General features: G+C 42.6%; 1 protein-coding gene across 1 annotated transcript in view; it reads left to right on the top strand.

Annotated features, from left to right (window-relative positions):
- HCFC2 (host cell factor C2) overlaps positions 1-22502 on the top strand; it is an 886151-nt gene that overhangs the window by 525656 nt on the left and 337993 nt on the right. The window contains exon 13 of the mRNA XM_044087200.1: positions 15748-15906. Coding sequence (XP_043943135.1) covers positions 15748-15906 — 159 coding nt within the window. The remainder of the gene's footprint in view (positions 1-15747; positions 15907-22502) is intronic.

The following is a 22502-nucleotide window of genomic DNA, read 5'->3' as shown; positions in this document are numbered from 1 at the left end:
TAAAAAAAAAAACAATAGTGGCTACTATGTTCGGGATACCAAAGACACATAAGGGACTTGAAAACCTGACTTGTAGACCTATAGTGGATGGCCGTGGGTCCAAAACATACCCCTTTGGAGTTGTGATCGACAGTTGGTTGAAACAACAAATAGTGAATGCAGAGCATATACTTAGATTCATGGGACTTTCTAGGAAGGATAGGGAAAGAATTATGGGATAGAGAAATATTCTTTTTAACTATTGATATAGTTGATTTGTATACATCTATCCCAAAAAAAGAAGGGTTAGATTGGTTTCTAGAGAGTCTACATAGGAACAGTAATTTAGTGGAAGATAAAATAGAACTGATTATGGAATTCATGGAGATAGGACCATAATTATATATTCTTTGATGGAGAATATTGTAGGCAGCACAAGGGGGTGGCTATGGGGGCATCTTGTGCCCCTATTTACGCCAATCTTGTTTTGTTAGAGTGGGAACACAACAACGTTTTTAAAAGTGAGTTCTTTCAGTACATGAATTTATATGCAAGGTTCCTGGACGATATTTTTATTTTATGGAAGGGTCCAGAAAATAGGATTAAAGATTTGGTTAAATATCTTAATGAAAGCACAGAGTTTCTGAGATTCATATATGAATATAAAGAGAATGGTATAAATTATCTAGATACATACATCGAAAAGGACAATACTTCTTTTAAATCCAAGGTATATAGGAAACCGTCCTTTAGTAACTCATATTTACAGTATACAAGTAACCATCCGATAAAACAAAAAAATAGTATTATTAAAGGACAATTGATTAGGATAGCTAGGATGACATCTAATGAAGAAGATGTAGATGAAGAATTATTGGTAGTAGCCAAATTATTTCAAGAAAGGGGGTACCCAACTAAAATAATAGATGAATATGTTGGGTACGTAAGAAAAGAGTGGGGGGAAAATATAAGCCCCTATTAGGAAATATAAGTGCTCTAAAAGAAAGTAAAAATTTGAGTGGAGAAGAAAATAAAGGATTTGAAAAAGCTATGGTTGTTCCGTTTGAATGTAAAGCACATGAGGTGGAAAAAATAGTGAACAAAAACTGGGCTATACTAAGAAATCCAAAGTTATGGGCTATTGGGGGCCTTAAACCAAATTTTGTTTATAAAATAGGACCCAACTTAAAAAAGTCCTTTTGAAGTTGTTCCAAAAAATAAGGGAAGGTATGGTCCTACAAGAAGTGGGAGTTGTTCCTAATGTAAGTATATTTACACTGAAGAGAACATGATTATTACTAACTCATTAAGGACTATGGTGAGATTTGAGAGGGGAAATTGTCAGACTACAGGGGTGGTGTACCTGGCTATGTGTAAATCCTGTCCCAGTTTTTATGTTGGTAAAATTGAGAGACGATTAAGGGACAGAATATATGAACACATATATCAAATATCTACTAAAAATATGAATAATTCCTTGTATAGGCATTCTATAGTTTGCCCGAATGGCTCTGAATTTAGGTTTGGAATTTTAGAAAGAGTGTTACAAAATCCTCGGGGTGGGAATTTTAGAAGCCACATAGAAGAAAGAGAAATAAGGTGGCAAATTAAGTTACAAGCAAGCCAAACCTCTGGGTTAAATGAAATAATATCAATCAAGCCTTTGCTATACAAAAAAGTAGAGTCTATGAAATAAATAAGTGGAAGGTGGAAGTAACATTATAAAACTTTTATATATAAACTTTGATATATAAGGTCTTTTATTTAAAGCTTTTTAGTGAACTGCAATTGAACTCATTTTAATATAATGTTTTATGTATTTTTATATAGTGTATTTTATATAGTGTTTTAGATTATAAGTATTTGTACTTTAAGCATTTTAGTTTTTATTAATTGATAAATTGGATGATGTCATAATTGTAATAGATTATTTAAGGGGAAAAATCAATGGGAGAAATAGATTCTGATGAAAACCCATGGCATAGGGAAGAAAGTGCTCAATCTTACTGTGTGAAATTGTTCAATAAAAAAGACTGTGTGTGAATTCAGCCGTAGCAGTGTACTTTCCCTTTTTACTTTATGAATATAATATTCTGTATGATAGTTATTCTCCTTAAAGGTTTGCATCCCAAATCCCAGTCTCTCCCTGTTACTTGAACTTCCCCCCTGTTTCTTCATCATCTTTTTCCATTTTTTAAAGGTCTGAAGATGCATGGTTGATCTATGTGAAAGTGCTTACTGACTTTATTGTTTTTAGTTTTATGTAATAAATACTTGTTTTATTTGTAATTAGTCAGTCGTGTGAGTTGCCGTTCTTTGTTTGGTCCTCTTTTTCCATTTTGAGTTATAGTTTTCTGCTTGTGGCTATGTATAGGAGTCTTAATACCCCTTCATATTGGGTAATCCCAACCCGCCCTGTTATATTGGAAGAATCAGCTTATCCCACTTGACTGTTGCCATCTTCCCCTCACAGATAAAATCCTTCAACTCTTTATTAAGTACTATCCACAATTCTCCTCTGTTTGATAAAAATATGCTTGACCTGTATAGGGACTAAAAACATTTAAACTCCTTGTATCATACTATCACTAGCCATATAAGAGAGCTTCCATTTTCACAATTTTTGTATTATCTTTTGTTTGGTCTCTTCCCACATGTCCTTAGCTGCCACATTGGTATCATTTTTAATCCATACTCCTAAATACTTAATTTTATCATGTCGCCATAAATATGGATATTGTGGAACCAGTTCGCATGTGGGTACATAATTTACCACTATTGCTTTTGTTTTGGCATCATTAATTTTGCATGCCAAAAAGGTTTGAAATTGTCCAAGTATGTTCTGCAGCACTGTAATGTCCTTTTCTGGTTTTGTCAGGTATAAAATAATGTCATCTGCTAATAGAGCCAGCTTCTCTTGACTACCATACCAATTATATTCTTGAATTTCTAAGCCCCTTTTTTCATTGCCAGTGGTTCTAAATATAATGCAAACAACAAAGAGGAGAGAGGACACTGCTGCCTAGTTCCTCTGCTCAAACAGATTATCAAAGAGGACTCCACCCACTTTAATTTTCGCCTCTGATCCCTCATATGTCCTCCTAATCAACCTTACAATTTTTCAGGGAATGTAAGTGCTTCTATTGCTCTGTTCATAAAGTCCTAGCTCACTCTGTCAAATGCTTTGTCTGCATCAAGACCTACCAACAACAGTGTTATTTTCTTGCATTCTGCTTCCCTCTGGATCATTACTGTTCTGTTAATGTTGTGAAATGTTTGCCTCCCCTCCACAAAACCTCATTGATCCATATCCATCAATTTTGGCATCACTTTTACCATTCAAGAAGTAAACACTTTATAATCATGATTAAGTATTGAAATGGGCCTGTATGAAGCTGGATCTGATGGATCTTTACCCTCTTTAGGTATTATAGCTACTACCGCTTTCTTTCAGGATGTTGATACTTCTCTTTAAAAACACTGTTAAAACCTTCCAAACCTTTATCAGTTTTTTTCCCTCCTAGCTTCCAAATGTCCACAGAAATACCATCTATTCCTCGGGACTTTCCTGTAGATTGGTTATAAATCACCATTTTTATCCCATCTCCTACTATCCTGTTAGTAATTGAGCCTTCTCTACCTCTAGGCAGGCCGTATTTAATTCTTCCATAAACATTTCCATTTGTACCTTTTCTTGATTTCCATATTTCTCTGCTTTATACAATACTTCTGCAGGATCCCTTGTTATCTTCCTTGTTATAGGCTTCCCAAGCTTGGTAACAGCCCTTTATATTTTCTCTTGCCCGAGTCATTGTGCTAAAAGTTTTTGTGCTCTACGGTTATTATAAAAAAACAGTATAACAGCAATATTTTTAAACTAATGCATATTATCGAGGTAATCCCTTATTTTATGTTTAGCATTCTGCAGTTGCTCTTCCTCTTGTTCTGTGAGATTCACCCTATTTTGCAGTACTTCCTCTAAATAATTTTTATTTCTTAAGCATATCTCCCTTTCTTTTATTTCCACCCTATTTTTAAATTCCACTTTAATTTTATCCCACTCCCTAGCTATATTTTCAGAAGAAATTTCTGTCTTCTCTAATAGCTCCTAAATAATTTCCACTGCCCATTCCTTAAATTCCTCTCTTTTCAACAGATAAGTGGGAAAGCACCAGTCTCTCATTTTTATTTCATTACCCTGTGTTTTTATTTTAGTTATTATTGGCGCATGATCTGAAATAATTATTGGGTGTGTATCAAGACCTTCAATGAAATACATATGTTCCTGTGAAATGTATATTCTGTCTAGCCTAGCCCAGTTTTTGTTATCTTGGAGAATAGTCTGTAAATTTACTCCAGACTGAATTCACATCTTCTATGCCAAATGTTTTCATACATTTCTTTAAAGATCTACCCTTTTTTTTGTTATATTTTCCCTTGTGGGTCCCCCAGACACATCTTCACTGTTGCAAATCAAATTCCAGTCCCTACCTATAAGTAATATTCCTTGCTGAAAGCTGATTATTTCTCCCAGAATTTTCTTAAGCTCCATTACAGCAGTTTTCGGTGGAATATAAATGCATGCCAGTGTGATGCTTCTCCCTTAGTACTGTAGATCTACCGTTATTATTTTCCTTCCTTTGCCGCAGATATTCTGCTGAATAACCATCTTGAAAACCTTTCTTTATTAAATTCACATGTTCAGTTCTTTTCAAGTCTGTCTCCTGGAGCATAGCTACTTGCATTGTACATTTTTTAAGCTTAATGACATAATGTAGGGCATACGTCTTAGAGTCCCCTACAAATTTAGCAAAGTTCACAAAAATCCAATATTTCCAGATCTTCTTGTTCTACTGTGTTTCATAAATATAATTATTGCTTTCTAATCCCACATTTGTTTATTTACAGGTAACTGGTTTTATTCTCTGAACAATAATGACACAAAGCAGGATAGAAGCTTTTAAGTTCCACACAAGTTAAACATGTCCAATGAAGCTGAATATTTTCAGATTTTTCTGTTCTATCATGTTTCACAAGTATAATTTTTGCTTTATCATCCCAGAGTTTTCCATTTCCAAGGTACTAGCTTTAATCCTGTTCATCTCCATCTCCCGTATCCTGTCTCATTTCCCGCATATTCCAGATTCTTCTAGTCAATTCTTATGATGTGAGAGTGTTCAATCTCGCCGTTTGTTCTTACACACGGGTTCAGAGCCGATCCTCGGTTCCGAGTCGGCCTCATAGCAAAGCTTTGCATCTTAGAGAAGCTCGAGACCAGGCTATATCCCACAATCCTCCCTGCCATTACTCTGATCTAGTTTGCCGCTGCAACGGATCACATCGATAAGAGAGCTCGGACCAGAGAAAATTTTGTTGTTCAGATAAGATAGTTATTATTTTTACTTAAAAGTTCTTATAGTTATTGGGAATTTAGTTTTTGATCATGCTATAGTGTGTGTGTGTGTGTGTGTGTTATTGTAGTTAGTTCTGTCATTTTTTCATAGGTTTCCCTTTGGGGCCTACCTCTTCTATAATATTTTTTTCTCTTACTTATAGACTAGTGTTTAAACTTTTTCAAAGTAAAGTGTATTTTGCTGATTATGTCTGAAAAAGCCAAGTCTGGTTTTAAAAGGTGTCTGTGTGGGCAAAAAATGTCCATCACTGACAACCACACTTCCTGCGTCTACTGTCTTGGCCCTCTCCACTTGCAAGAGGATTGCTCTATATGCCATTCCTTCAGTGGGAGGGTCATGACAGATAGACGCAGGAAACTTATAGACAGGGGACTTCTTAAGCCTGCTTTCCAGGAGGCTTTGGACAAGTCTGACCAGGCTTCTAAGTCCTCGAAGGGGTCGAAGATGTCGGAGCCCATGTCATCGGCTCTGAGTTCATCTTCTAAAGTTCGTTCGCCGGTTCCACAGATTTCGGGGCCGAGCGTCGAACGTTTATCTTTCACTGAGCCCCAGGTCTTGGAACCGGTGTCGGAGCTACCGCCACCTTCCATTCTTCTGTCGGTGCCATATTCGGCCCTTCGACCCGATCTTCCAGACCGTTATCCGATACTGATGTGGATCGTGTCGTGCAGAAACCTATTGAGAACACGGCCCTTTCCAAGTTGATTGCAGTTTCCTCCCAATTGGTGTCGAAACTAGAAGGCCTCCCTTTATCTCCAACAGGTCCTCCTTCGAGACCCATCCAGTCTTCGGAGCCGGGAGAGGATGAGCCGATGATAGTGGAGCCCTCGGTGCCGAAACCATCCATTGCACGATCGACACAATTGACCTCGACTCCTTCGGAACCTATAGGTGAGTCGTGGAGTCGACGATCTCCTTGGTTCTGGGACTGAGAGTCGTACCGACCTTTCGGTGCCGACTCTCCCTCTTGGGGCCACGGCGCAGATTGGCTCGGCTCCGTCCTCGGGGTCGAGACCCATGGGCCCCATGTCTGGGATTCTTCCATGTTCTTCGGAACCGGGGGAGTCCTCGACCCGAGGTTCAGGGGTTTTTGACCTTATGAGGAAGGTTTTGTCTACACAGACAACCACTTCATCGGAGGCGTCTTCTCCCTCCCCTAAGGAGCCGCTCTCTGTTTCTGTTCCCATGACACATCCAAAGCGTAGAGCACCGTTGCCTCAGCCACCCCCAGAAGGTGCCCCCTGTTCCTCGGAGGCCTCACCGGAATCCCCCTCCGATGAGGTTCCGAGGAAAAGACTGTGCAAGAGGAGGCACTTGGATTCCCCGCAGGAATCTCTTAACATCTGACACTGACTTGGATGAGTCAGAGGGGTCCCCAAAATCCCCCTCCGAGGATGTCTCATTTGCGGACATCTTGGAGATTTTAAAACAGAGGGGTGATTGGCAGTCCCTAGCCCCCACTGAGGATGAGTCGGTGTTGCTGAAGGCTTTTGGTGCTCAACCTTCTACCTCCTGGGTTACTCCGCCCTTCGATGAATTAATGGATTTGATTGCTCGAAAGGCGTGGGAGACACCGGACACAGTGGAACCGGTCCCTCGAAAACCAAGCAAGTTTATTACTGCTCCCCAGGACAAGACTTATCTCACCAAAGGAGTTCCGGTTGACGCTATGGTGGTGGCTGCAGCCACTAAAAAGGAAATGTCTGAGTCTTCCTCTTCTGTTCATCCTCCTAATAAGGATTCTAGGACTATGGACAGATACGGGAAGCGCGTTTTTAGTTCAGCGACTTTTTCCATGCGTTTGCTAAACTATTTGACACACTTTACACGTCTACAGAGGGATCTCATCAAGGAGCTGAGAGATACCCTCCAGGGTAACACAGATGCTGCTGTTTCAGATAAGGTAACAGCACAGCTTAACACCCTTACCTCCATAGTGAACTCGTCCATGAGGCTCATCTCGTATGCGGCTGAAGGGTCGAGTAGAGCCGCAGCTTCAGCGATTGCTCTACGAAGACAATCCTGGATGCGGCTGTGCTCATTTGTGGAAGCCTTCAAGTCTTCCTTCGCCAACGCCCCCTTTGATGGTGCCACTCTTTTTGGGCCCAAAGTGAAAGAGACACTGACTCGGTGTGAGCAAGAAGGAAAGACTCCGTCTGCTGTCGGAGTCCGTTTTTCCGCTCCATCTAGACCGTACCCCAAAGGGCAACGAGGCGGAAAAATGTGGTTCTGTAAAACTCTGGGATCTTTCCAGGCCACACAGAGTGACTCCCCCCCCCCCCCAGAGGCAGAGGGGGGGCAGAAATGGAAGACGTCGCCCCAGCGGCAGAAGGGGTCCGCAGAACCAAGGCGACAGGGATCCTATCCCTGGTAAGCCTTTCCAGCACTCCTGAACGGGGGCCCGACTGTCCTGCTCTGGAGGCAGTCGGGGGTCGCTTGGCTTTATACCCACAGACCTGGCTAACTCTCACCTCAGACTCCTGGGTAAAAAGCATTGTAACCAGAGGATACAAAATCCCCTTCATGTCAACTCCACCCCAACAAAGAAGGTTTCCAGATGTGCCACCCCATCTGCGAGGCCCAGCAGCAATAGAAATTTCAAAGCTGCTCAAAAAAAAGAGTCATTCAGCCAGTCCCGGCGGACCAAAAAGGATCCAGAACTTACTCAAGGTTCTTTTTAGTTCCAAAAAAGACAGGGGACTGGAGACCCATTTTGGATCTCAGCAATCTCAATACCTTCGTGAAGAAGGAAAAGTTCCGGATGGTCATGCTTCAATCGATCCTTCCATTTTTGCAGAAGGATGACTGGATGTGCTCGATAGATCTCAAGGACGCGTACTACCACATCAAGATGGCCAGACCGTCCAGAGATCACCTGCGCTTCCGGATGGGAGCCAGTCATTTTCAATTTCGAGCCCTGCCCTTTGGGCTCACCTCAGCCCCCAGGGTATTCACCAAATGCATGGCACTGGTAGCGTCTCACTTGAAATGTCTAGGATTCCGGGTGTTTCCCTATCTGGACGACTGGCTCCTCACCGCCACCACTGAGCGTCGCCTCATACAAGCCAGAGACTATACAGTCAACCTTTGTTCCCACCTAGGGATTTCCATAAACTTCGAAAAATCTGCCTTACTGCCCTCACAGCATATTTCATTCATCGGAGCAGACCTAGATACGCGCTTAACACTGGTAAAGCTCCCTCCAGTAAGGGCTTCATCCCTCAAGGAACAGGTTCTTCTACTGCAAAGCAGGAAAGCCCCGGCCAAACTGGTGTTGAAGGTTTTGGGACTCATGGCAGCGTCCCTGATTGCAGTTCCTATGGGGAGATTGCACATGAGGCTCCTCCAATGGCTGCTGTTCATGCAGTGGTCGTTCCAGCAGTTGCCCCTAACGCACGAGATTCTGATAACAGATTCTTGCAAGCGAAACCTCTCATGGTGGATGTTCAGTCAGGATCTCACTATGGGTCGTCCATTTGTTCTACCGAATCCGACGGCCACGATAACCACAGACGCTTCCCTGATAGGGTGGGGGGGACTATTTCAGGGAAGAACAGTCCAAGGGGAATGGTCCAACATGGAGTACAACCTGCACATAAATGTTCTGGAAATGAGGGCGGTGTTCTTGGCGTTGCAACACTTTCAAACCCTCCTACCTCTAGCAACAGTAGCAGTTCAGACAGACAGCATGTCTGTAGTCTGGTACATAAACAACGGGGAACCAGATCTTACCCATTATGCAGAGAGGCCATGAGAATTTGGCAATGGGCAGAGTCCACGGGTCGCTTTCTGATAGCAACGCACATCCTGGGGTCATCCAACGTCATTGCGGACAGGTTGAGCAGAGCCATCCTGTTACCTCACGAGTGGTCCCTCAAACTACAGGTGGCGGAAAGAATTTTCCGCAGATGGGGCCAGCCTTGCTGTGATCTATTCGCCTCCCCGATGAATACCAAATGCAGAAGCTATTTTGCCCTTCTACCCCCTCCAGGGGATGTCCCCAGGGACGCACTGATACACGATTGGCCCCCGGGTCTCCTATATGCATTTCCACCTACCCCCTTGATTCCCAAATTTCTTCAGAAAGCCATGAACCTGGAAAGGACAATTATACTCATAGCCCCATTCTGGCCTCAACAGATATGGTTCCCCTTTCTTCGAGCCCATCAAACATAGGAACCGTGGATCCTGGACCCAGTACCAGATCTACTGACACATTTGTCGGGAGTTCCTCACCCGTCTCTTCTATCCCTCAAACTAGCAGCTTGGCTGCTCCACTTCCCCGCCTAGCCAGGTCTGATCTACTTTCTCCGGCAGTTCAACGCATTTTGGTTGCCTCTCATAAGGCTTCCACTACAAAACTCTACAGGAGTAAATGGAAACGCTTTGTGTACTGGGCATCTAGCCAACACTTGGACCCCCTGGTAGCTCCTTTACATAAAGTTCTAGAATTTCTATCCATCCTTTTCCACAAAGGAGCCTCTACTTCCACACTAGAGTACAGTTGGCAGCCATATCCAACTTCCATGTTGGTGAGGACGGTTCTTCTATTATGTCCCACAGGCTTTGTAAGGCTTTTATGAAAGGTTCCTTCCATCTTCGACCGCCCGTCAGAGACCCTTTATTCCCATGGAATTTAAATTTGTTATTGTCGCAACTAATGTTGCCACCCTTCGAACCAGCTTCTTCTTGCCTCCTGAAGTTTTTGTCGTGGAAGACTCTTTTTCTTGTAGCGGTTACTTCAGCTCGAAGAGTGTCAGAGCTGCAAGCACTATCAATCAAACCACCTTACTTAATTTTCCACCCAGATAGTTTCCTTACGAACAAACCCGTCTTTCCTTCCTAAGGTATGTTCTGTCATAAATATTAATCAGTCCATTGAACTCCCTACTTTTTTCAAAAACCATACCAGCAAGTTGGAATATATGCTGCACAAGTTAGATGTCCACAGACAGCTAAGATTTTATTTGGACAGGACTAAGGATTACAGAAAAACAGATCAACTTTTTGTTGCATTTGCAGACAATAAAAAGGGCATGGCAGTTACAAAATGTACACTTTCTAAATAGCTTACTGATTGTATAGCTTTTGTGTATTCTAAATCGAATCAGGCCTTGCCCACCAAACCTAAGGGCCATTCTACTAGATCCGTTTCCACTTCCTTGGCTCATTCAGCTCGCCTGCCTTTGGACACGATTTGTGCAGCAGCCACGTGGTCTAAACCACATACTTTCATCGCTCATTATAGAGTTGACAAAGCCTCCAAAGACAGGACATCTTTTGGTTCCACTGTGCTCAGGAACGTTCTTCCATGAGTCACTCGTGGTGACGGAGCTAGGGACGCTACCCGTGTGCAAGAACAAATGGCGAGATTGAACACTCTCACATAAAGAAGTTATGTTCTTACCATAACGTTCCATGTGGAGTGTTCATCTCACCTTTGTTCTTACATTCCCCCCTTCCCTCCCTCACGTGTTTGGAAGAACGAGTAGGACTAGAGTCTGGTCCACATGCCTTAACCTCTTCCGGGCATATTGCCTCTTACCTCATGGGGTATATTTCGTTACCCTTTAGTTAATTTATCAGTGAGATAGTGTCTCTGAATTTTTGTGGCTGTATGTAGCCTTAGCACCTCAGGTTTATGGTTGGTCTGGTTTGCTTGCAAACTAGATCTGAGTAATGGCAGGGAGGATTGTGGGATATAGCCTGGTCTCGAGCTTCTCTAAGATGCAAAGCTTTGCTATGCGGCCGACTCGGAGCCGAGGATCAGCTCCGAACCAGTGTGTAAGAACAAAGGCGAGATAAACACTCCACATGGAATGTTATGGTAAGAACATAATTTCTTTTTTTCTTCCTTCTCTCAGGCAATTGAAACAGTGGAAAAGATTCCATGGGCTCCGTCTCTCTCTAATCCTTAGCACCAGGAGAGCATGAAGCTGAATCTCCCTGTGATTCACAGCTCACTCTTTGTTGGACAAACTTTTGTATTTCCTCTTATGTGCTTCATCAAAAAATTATTCTTCCCCTCCAGGGAAAAACACTTTGAAGATGGCTGGGTACAGCAATTTTGAATCTCACGCCTGCTTTTCGACATTCCCTAAATACTGGAATATATTTACTCTTCTGCCTGGCGTACACTGAGTAATCATTCTCCGCAAACACACTATCTCCCACTTTTAGCACTTTATCTTTCTGTCACAGTTTTGTCAAAATCAGCTCCTTCTGTCGATAAGACTGCACTTTTACTATTAAAAGTCTAGGCTGGTTTTGTTAACCAGATCTGGAACATATACACAATGTGCCCTCTCAATTACAGTTCATGTTGTGGAATACCATTCCAGTTGCTTATTTGTGCTTTCATAAAATGAATACAGTCCATTACTTCCAACTTCTCTAGTACAGCATAAAATCTCAGGTTTTCCATATGTGCTGTGTCCTCTAATTCTATTATTTTTTGAAACCTCTCTCCTTGTGCAGTCTCATATTCAGCCAGCCTTTTCTTCATTTCATCCTGAGTTTTGCACTTCTGTCATCCTATCTGAATATCTGTTTAAAGCTTCTTTCAATGTCCAGCTTGTTATTATGTTCATATACTCCTTCAGTGTTTCATTTATTTTAACTGGGTCTGTGTGCAGCTGCTTTATAGTCTCCTCTAGGTTAATGGAAGTCATATCTGGAACTTGTAGTGGTTCTTGCTGAACCACTACTCGGTCTGTGCTTCTTTCTCGCCTTTTGTAGCTTATTTTCCTCCAGATCCTTTATATTTCTTTTTTTCCTGACATATAGGCATTGCATTTACTAGCCAGTTACTGAAATTTACCCAGAATTCTAGGTCCTCTGGCCTTCATTGCTAAGTTTTTCAGACTAGGAGAGCCATAATTAAGCAGCCATCTTGGAATCGAATTTCCACATTGGTCTTGATGGCTGTTCCCTTATTTTGTATAAACTTTGTAAGACCTACGTGGAATACGTCTGTTGAGTCCTTCAGTTAAAGATCCTACTCCACTGTGGGACTTAAATCTGGTACTGCAAGCTTTGGTTCTTCTGCTCTTCGAACCTGCAAATACTTGCGATCCTATCTTGGAAAACTTTATTTCTGGTGGCCATTACTTCGGCCAGATGAATTTCAGAAATTCAGGCTTTAGCGGTGAAATCTCCATACCTAATTTTTCATAAAAATATTTGCATTGCGAACTAATGCAACCTCTTTTTGCCCAGGGTTGTATCAGAATCCAGCGTTAACCAATCTATTAGTCTTCCAGTTTTCTCCCCAAATTGTACAAACAAAGGCAAGCATTTGTTGCATTCACTAGATTTGCATAGATAGTTACGTTTCTACTTACACAGAGCAAAGACTTCAGAAAATCAGATCAGTTGTTTCTTTCTTTTGAACAAATGAAATTGGGCAAGCCACTGTCTAAAGTTTGCCTAGCTAAATGTCTCACTAATTACATTTCTTTCATTTACAATAAATAGAATTTGCCCTTAACTAAGCAATTACATGCTCATTCTACAAGATCCATAGCAGCTTCCTCAGCATTTCATTCAAGAGCATCCATGGATGATATTTGTTCAGCAGCAACTTGGGGTTCACCTCACACCTTTATTTCTCATAAGCTAGACTTGATATCTGGAAGTAGGGCATTGTTTGGTTCAATGGTGCTCAGGAATGTCCTTCCTTGAAGCCACCCTGGGATTATAGGTGCTGAGGACTCTGTCCCATCAGTTGCGAATGGAATGAAAATTGACAACATTAGTTGAAGGTATATACTTGCCATAACGTTCCATCTGTGTTGTCCAGTTTCCATTCCTCTACTCCCCACCCACCAACCCCCATCCAGTGTTGTTTGAAGAACGAGTGGATAGAGCCAGTCTTGGGGTCTTTACCTTGCCTCTACAAGTCCAGATATAGCTTTGTGCTCCAGTATCTGCTAGATTTCTTCAAAAAAAAATGTCTGTATGAGTAAAGTGTTAGTCTTTTGCTATAATCTGCAGACAAGATTTGAGATAATGGGGGGTGGTACATTCTGGGTAAGGGAGAAGCTTGAGAGTTCAAGTTGCTACGAGCTTTTACAACAGCTGAGTCAGATCCAAGGGATCATATCCAAACCCCCTTCAGCATAGGAGGAATGAAAATTGCACAACACAGACTGAATGTTATGGTAAGTACAACTCCTCTTTTTTTTTTTTTTTTCTCAAGCATGTTCAGTCTTTAAAATAGCCAAATATCTGTGTATGTAATCTGACTTTAGAAGCTTTAAAAAAAAAAGTGTTTACAAAAATGTTTGTTCTTGTGCTACATTTATGCTTAAGCAAATATCCACAGTGTTGTCCAAAAACTGAGACTCTTCATCCTAAATTACTGTTTAACAACTGTAACATTTTTGTTGTAAAAATAATCCTGAGGACCTGATGCTCTAGTTGTCTGTGTATAGCTCCTTAGCTTATTGTAATTGTGGTATGCCTGGCTTCACTTAACTGTTTGGTAATATGTTTGCCATTATAAACTCTACATACATCAAAGATTTGCTTTACCTTGCCTGGCTCTGTAGAGTAAAGGGTAAATGCCCTGAACGCTGCACAGAAACCCATGTTTAGGTAGCAGCATTGCTGCTAGAAGAAATGGTATGGGGAATGCCAGTGATTTGACACTGGAATGCCTATCCTGGGAGGAGACAGAAGTGGTTCTGGTCATCTTTTCTCCACCAGAACATACAAGCAGAGGCATGCATGACACCAAAAATGATTAGTACTCGAGAAGTGAGCTTGGAGCCTCCAAGCCAGTGATGGTAGCTTTCCTTAATGCGTGTGTGGAATTATGCATGCAAATAGAAAAGGTAGAGCATGCCTCTGCAGTGATGTGGGTGCTCATGTCTGCCACTTGCTGGTGGGATTGAATTACTAGAACTGCCCCAGCACTCAGTCCTTGAACAAGCCTGGAGAAGGGATAACAGTAAGGGGTGAGGCAGGTAGGGGATTGCTAGTGAAAGTCTCTGCAGGTCTGTTGGGCTGCTAATCCAGATGGACAGGGATGGTGGCCACCTACAGGAAGGTTAAAGTCTCACAGATGGCCACAAAAATACATGCCTTTTGTAGATGAGGATTACCTATGATCAACTCTTGCACGAGTCAGTGGCCATATGTTATTGACAGACCAAATGTGCTTAGACTCCTAGGAAGTGGGTTAATAGTTAGAAGGCAGGGAGGTAAAAAGTATACACACAAAATTATTGGATTAGTGGTGGATGGCCACTTACTTATAACATATGACTATATCACTTTGTGGTGATTTGAGGTATCACTGCCAATTTGAGTGTAGATTAAGATAACTGCTTCTTAAACATATTGTATGTAATGTGGTCTGAAAATATTTTTAATATAATTATTCTAAAAATCTGCTTTAAAAACTCATTTTTAATATAAAAGTTAAGTTTTCAAAAGTATCTCATAAACTAGGTTTGTCCCACTGCCATTTCAACTTTCTTGAAAGATGTGTCTTATGCTTTGCTTTTTCATATCTGACAGCTCACTAAAGTTTGCTTCCTGTATTTCTTCAAGATTCAAATTGTGTTTGAACTTCCTTCTTGGAAATAATTAAGAAGTAAAGGAACAACCCCCCCCCCCCAAACACTTATTTTGACAGCCATCAGTTCTCTATGTATCTGACCCAATTCCATTTGTTCTGTAGTGGTGGGCCTCTGTTGCTATATGCAATGTCTGCTGGGGGGGGGGGGGGTCATCAGGTTACATTGTGGAGTTGTGCTCTTGCTGGCAACCTGGCAAATAGAACATTTTTGTATACAGGCCCATTACCCTCTTGGGGGAGCTATCCACCTCACCATTGGGACTCAAGATGCTTTCCTACTGCAAGTACATGGTCCTGTGAACTCACTATTGAGGGCTACATTGAGGTGGTGACTACCCCATGATATCTCCTGCACCACCACTCATCTTCAGGATTGTGGCTGTATGAATCCTGCCCCATCCCACCCTCTGCCACCCATCATGTGAAGGATTGTGGTTGTATATGTCCTGCTTCATCCCACTTTTCCCCACCCTCAGGATGGGCCCATCTATACTCCTGAACAACTTATAAAATTATGGTTGCCTGGCCCATAGTCAGGCTAGTCAGTGGCTAAAAACTGGAGTAGACACGTCAGAGTTTTTATAGACTTTAATCTTAATGGTGCTTAGTTGGCTTATTTTAGTTTGAGCAGCCCCTTTAATACTACTGGAAAATCTTCCACAAAATCATATTGTTTTGTTACAAAGTACCATCTATATGTCTTGATTCTTTTTATAAAGTCCATTTTTATAATTGCTTACATTGATGACTTTTTTTTTCCTTTTTCAGTGCAGCACCCACTAGATGAAGTAACAGATGTAGCCATTGCGGTAACTAGAGCCACTACTGTGTCAACGGAACAGACAGAAGAAGCACAGCACAGTATTAAAAGTGAACCCTTAAGTGTAGATGAAAGTCATCTGTCAGCTTTAACTCCAAATTCAGAAAGTATGGAATAATGTTTTGGTCTGATGTGAACATTCTGTGTATTTTACAGACCCCATTTATATTTTAACGGTCTCATATTTGCATTTCATTTTTATATCCATTATGATACCTTTTTAGTAGTCCTAACATTGAATTTCATTTTTTATCCATTCTAATATCTTACAGTTATAGCTTTGTCTCTTAAATCCTTTGATAGCAGACTTTCTATACCACAGTATAGCAAGTGTGCTGTTGAGTGATGTCAGAAGCAGCAAGTGGTTAGTACATGTTGAAGGATCACTGCTTTTAGTTAGAGGAGAAAGTCTTGTTTTCTTTGGAAAAATGATAGTGGTTTACAGTGTCTTTGGCTGTTCTTTGCAGCATGTCTCCATGAGCTGCTTCTTTGCTCTGGGGTCACTAAATATATCTGTGGATTTTGTTCATTTTTCTGCTGTTCTGTCAGTTTGAGGCTCACATCTGTGATTTATTTTTTTTATGTTGATATATGGAATGGTAAAGTAATGGAACATTTAATAAGTTGACTTGAATATAAGTGGGCTGCAGGCTCAAAAAGCCAGTGCTGGCCTTCAGCATGTGTTTGTCAAAACACATGGTGAAGGCATTGTGACCCTCTGTGGCAGTGCAGAAAGCATGTCCCCTCACAATGGGTTAGGGTTAGTCCATTACAGCATGCACTCATTGCTGGGATGTAGGCAAGGGAATTAAGTACCCTCGGACTGCCTAAATGGTGGCATCATCTAGATATCTGACACCCTGGGCATGGGTTGGATCAAGTCAAGGGAAGTAAGAGTGCGTGGTAGACACAGTGGATGAGGGTTCCTAGGGGCATCTGATGGTCAGCTGTGAGGAACAAACAAAGTATGATTGGGAATATTGCTTTTTATTTTTATGTACTGTCACCTGCAAAGAGTTGCTGGTTATATATGGTTAGACTAGTGGTGTCAGTGTAACAGTATGGTGATAATTCCTGACAAAAGCTTAATCTCTCTTTCACACTTTAATCTCAGGTACTTGGCAGAAATTGTCCTTTTTTGCACTTTTGAGACCAAGGGTTTGGGTTCCATATGCTGTTTTTATAGCTAACTTGCTTTATTCTCATGCAGACTGGCTCTAGGATCTGTGGAAGCTTGTCATCCTCCCATCCTGGGAAGCAGGTACTAGGTCACGTTAGGACACAGTCCACTAGGGTTACAACAGCTAGTAATGCGTTAAAAGAGTGTCAGCCCATTTCATCCTGGAGGCAGCCACATGGTCCTTGGTCCATACCTTTTCCTGACACTACAACCTGGCTGCTGTCTCATGAGCTAGGACAGAGTTGCATCAACAACTTTGCAGGGGCTTGTTTCACCAACTTACCCATGTCATTGTAGCTCTGGGAATCTTCCAAAGAGTAATTACTGGAACAGTGAAGACAAGACACTCAAACACCTACATTTACGGTATGTACCTACACATCATGATTCACTGTTGCATTTCCTGTCTGTCTTTTGCCTTTCTATTATTCCAGGTTTGGATACCCCTTGCTCTACTGTTAGGACTGTTCTCCCACCAAAGTTAGGTGCACCTCTCCTTATCCCTTCTTAGCCTGTTGGCCATTCTGGAGTGGTCATGCTGGTGGCTTTCCTGGAGAGTGTGGGGTTCCACCTAGGAAACAAAAAAGATGTGAAGAAAAGGTGATTGTTATTGACCCTTTATACATAGAATTCCTGATGTCATTGAAGAGAACATCCTCTGGGCCTTGTGGAAGGGAACAAGTCACTTTTATTCAAGCTAGCCTCAAGCTTCCAAAGGCAGGAATTTCCAAGGTTAATTACTAAAACAGTGAAGACACTCAAACAATCTGCATTTGTGGTAAGTAGCTACACAACTGTACTTTCTTCCTTTTTGCATATACTGCATGCATTAATTTGTACAGTTTCATTCTAGCAAAGTTGGAAAACATGGTGCCTATAGTAGAAAATAGGAGCTAGAAAGGATTGAGGCAAAGTGCCAGAGAGAAATTTTATGATACATGAGGTCCAGAGGTGGGATGTGTGTCACTCGATCTTACAAATCTAGCCTAAGCCTAGACTACAGTAGCCCGGAGGCAAAAATTATCAGCGGAGTTAAAGATCTCTATTCTTTATGAACTCTGTGTAGAAAGGATTCAGTATATCAACTCCTTCATTTAATCATTGCCTCAGAAGCTGTTTGTCTGCACACCTTGGGCTTGGTCATAGCCACTGGGTATTTCTTCATGCCAGCTTTCACATAAGGGTTCTGCAGTACACTCCCAAGACACCATCTCTTGTCTGATTGCATCAGGATATCCAAGACATGGAAGATACATTTACAGTGGTGGTCACACATTCTCAGTGTTATTCTGGGCAGTCCTTTCACCTCCCTTCTAGTATAGTAGCTGTTACCATAGACACTGCTGTGCTTAGGCTGGGATGGGTTGGCAATGTTAAGGGTAGACTTTCCAAGGTATATGGTCACATTTAGAAGTCTACTCACCAGTGTCCTACAAATGAGCTTGGCCCTCCTTTTTCTAAAGGCTTTCCTAAACTCCCTCCCTCAATGTGCCAGTACCATTCACCCTGTGACAGTATGGCTGTGGTATTGTGTCTAAACATACAGAGAGATACTCCATCATACCCTGTGTTAGGGAACATTGTGGGTTTGGGAATGAGATATGTCATTTACTCATTTTGTGGTGGCCATCCATATACCTGGTAAAGCCAGTTGTCTTGCAGGCAGGCCCAGCCATAGTCTGCTGATGTCATGAGTGGATTGTCATCTTGTCAGTGCACAGAAACTCTTCTGTCAGTATGGTAAGCCTTGCTGTTGTCTGTTTACATTTCTGATTAATGCCAGATGCTGTAACTTCTACTCCGTCTTCCCCCTTTTTGTGTCAGCAGTCCAAGGATGCTGCTTTCCAGAAGTGCCCCCACCCCCGTCTACACCTTCCCCCATCTCCTCCCAAACTGAAATGTATTTTGAAAGCCAAACAGAACAAGTCCAAACTCATTGCCATAGCCCTCATTTGGTCTTGTATTATTTGGTTCCCTCTGCTTTAGCCTTGTCTTCTGGAGGAGCCTGTGTGAATGAGACCCGTCATAACCCAGCTGACTCGCTCTTTCACCAAGCCTCACCCAGAAACAACCCTTCCTCAGACCACATGCCTGATTCCTCCACTCCTACTATAGTGGCCAATAATGCTGCATACCATCCTAAAACCAGGAAAATGTACAAGAGCATTGGGCATTTTTTTCTGTGTATGCTATGTCCAAGGGATTGGACCCTTTTCATTGCCACTTTTAGCAATATTCCTTTTTCCATATTTTTGACACAGGCTTCAGCTGTCATCTTGGTGTTTCTAATTTCACAGGTCTTTCTTTGCTTCCTTAAGTTTATCAGGCATTTTTCAGGGTCTGTTCCATATCTGACCTCCATTCAAGGATCCAGTGTCCTTTGGGATCTCTAATTATACTAGAAAATATAGCCCCCCTTTTCCATTTTTTGAACTTGCCATGGCTGATGATCTTGGTGTTTCACTGTTGCAGTGATTACATTTAGGTAATCCTGCTGGCAGGTTGCCCTCAGTTGGCTTTATACCCTCAGGCCTGGCAAAGCCTTACTTCAGACAATTGGGTAAAAAGCATTATATCCAGAGGTTACAAAATTCCCTTTGTATTTCCCCCATTACCACAAAAAAGATTCCCAGATGTACCACCCCATCTGCGAAAACCTGCAGCTATAGAAATCTCAAAGCTGCTAGAAAAAAAGAGTCATCCAACCAGTCCCGGCGGACCAAAGAGGATCCGGAACTTACTCAAGGTTCTTTTTAGTTCCAAAAAAGACAGGGGACTGGAGGCCAATCCTAGACCTAAGCAATCTCAATTCATTTGTGAAGAAAGAAAAGTTCCGGATGGTCACGCTTCAATCGATCCTTCCGTTTTTACAGAAGGACGACTGGATGTGCTCAATAGATCTCAGGGCCGCCTACTACCACATCAAAATGGCCAGAGTGCCCAGAGATCACCTGCGCTTCCGGCTGGGAGCCAGCCACTTTCAGTTTCGAGCCCTGCCCTTTGGTCTAACCTCAGCCCCCAGGGTTTTCACCAAATGCATGGCAGTGGTGGCGTCTCACTTGAGACGCCTAGGATTCCGGGTGTTTCCGTATCTGGACGACTGGCTCCTTACTGCCACCACCGAGCGTCAACTGATGCGGGCCAGGGACTACACAATCAGCCTTTGTGCTCAGTTAGGGATTTCGATAAATTTCGAAAAATCTGCGTTACAGCCCTCACAGCATATTTCATTTATAGGCGCAGATCTAGATACCCGTTCTATGCTACTAAAACTACCTCTCACAAGAATAGCTTCCCTTCAAGATCACGTATCTCTCCTGCTATTGTCCAAAAAGTCCCCAACCAATCTAGTTCTGAGAGTCTTAGGGCTCATGTCAGCTTCCCTCATTGCAGTTCCCATGGGGAGGCTATACATGAGAGTTCTCCAATGGCTGCTGTTTGCACAGTGGTCGTTCCAACAGTTACCGCTGACACACGAGATTCACATAACGAACACTTGCAAAGCACACCTGTCTTGGTGGTTACAGAATCACAACTTCATCAGCGGTCGGCCGTTTGTATTACCCAAACCAACAGCCACAGTGACCACGGACGCTTCCCTGATAGGGTGGGGGGGGCATCTTTCAGGGACAAGACAGTCCAAGGCGAATGGTCCAGCTTAGAGTACAACCTGCACATAAATGTTCTAGAGATGAGGGCGGTGTTTCTAGCATTGCAGCACTTCTCCCCCCTTCTACCTCTAGGGACAATTGCAGTACAGACAGACAACATGTCCGTAGTCTGGTACATAAACAAACAGGGAGGAACCAAGTCTTACCAGTTGTGCAGAGAGGCCATGAGAATTTGGCAATGGGCAGAATCCACGGGTCACTTTCTAGTAGCAATGCACATCCCGGGGTTATCCAACGTCATAGCGGACAGGTTGAGCAGAGCCATTCTGTTACCTCACGAGTGGTCCCTCAATCAGAAAGTGGCGGAAAGGATTTTCCGCAAATGGGGCCAGCCTTGCTGCGATCTGTTTGCGTCTCCAATGAACGCCAAATGCAGAAGCTACTTTGCCCTTTTACCCCCTCCAGGGGATGTCCCCAGGGACGCTGTGATTCACGATTGGCCCCCGGGTCTCCTATATGCGTTCCCTCCTATACCATTGATCCCGAAGTTTCTTCAGAAAGCCAAAGACCAGGAGAGGACTATAATTCTCATTGCCCCATTCTGGCCTCGACAGATTTGGTTCCCCTTTGTTCAAGCCCATCAAATGCAGGAGCCCTGGATTCTGGACCCAGTGCCAGATCTGCTGACTCATTCGTCAGGCGCTCCTCACCCGTCGCTTCTATCCCTCAAGTTAGCAGCCTGGCTGCTCCGCTTCCCTACTTTGCCAGGTCTGAACTTCTTTCTCCGGCGGTTCAGAACATTCTGGTCGCCTCTCATAAGGCTTCCACTACTAAGATCTATTCTAGTAAGTGGAAACATTTCGTCTACTGGGCGACTTCACAGCATTTGGATCCTTTAGTAGCCCCCCCTGAACAAGATTTTGGAATTTCTGTCCATTCTGTTTCACCAAGGAGCATCTACTGCCACTTTAAAAGTTCAGTTGGCTGCTATTTCCAACTTCCACATAGGAGAAAACGGAGTCCCTATTATGGCTCATAGGCTTTGTAAGGCCTTCATGAAAGGGTCTTTTCATCTCAGACCAACAGTTAGATCACCTACAGCTCCTTGGAATCTAAATTTACTTTTGTCCCAGTTAATTTTGCCACCCTTTGAATCAGCTTCTTCCTGTTCCTTAAAGTTCTTGTCCTGGAAAACTCTTTTCCTGGTAGCTGTCACCTCAGCCAGACGAGTGTCAGAACTTCATGCACTTTCCATCAAACAGCCGTATTTAATATTTCACCCTGACAGGGTATCATTACGCACCAACCCTTCCTTTCTCCCTAAGGTTTGTTCGGATAACAACATTAATCAATCCATTGAGCTTCCTACATTTTTCAAGAACCACTCCAACAAACTGGAATATATGTTACACAAATTGGATGTTCATAGACAACTCAGATTCTACCTGGATAGAACTAAGGACCATAGGAAAGCGGACCAACTCTTTATAGCCTTTGCGGACAACAAAAAGGGCATGGCAGTGACGAAGCGCACACTTTCTAAATGGCTAACTGATTGTATAACCTTCGTGTATTCTGCTTCAAATCAAATTTTGCCCACCAAACCAATGGGACATTCTACTAGGTCAGTTTCCACATCTCTGGCTCATGTGGCTCGTCTGCCGTTGGACACTATTTGTGCAGCCGCCACTTGGTCTAAACCGCATACATTCATCACTCATTATAAAGATGATAAGACTTCCAGGGATAGAGCATCTTTTGGTTCCACTGTGCTCAGGAACGTTCTTCCGTGAGTCACTCAGGGTAACGGAGCGAGGGACGCTACCCATGTGTAAGAACAAACGGCGAGATTGAACACTCTCACATAAAGAAGTTATGTCCTTACCATAACGTTCCATGTGGAGTGTTCATC

Source organism: Protopterus annectens, chromosome 11.part0, assembly GCF_019279795.1.
Source record: "Protopterus annectens isolate FY-2018-M chromosome 11.part0, PAN1.0, whole genome shotgun sequence".
Taxonomy (NCBI): Eukaryota; Metazoa; Chordata; order Ceratodontiformes; family Protopteridae; genus Protopterus; species Protopterus annectens.
The sequence above is the reverse complement of the archived record's forward strand: the minus strand, read 5'-3'. Positions and strand labels throughout refer to the sequence as shown.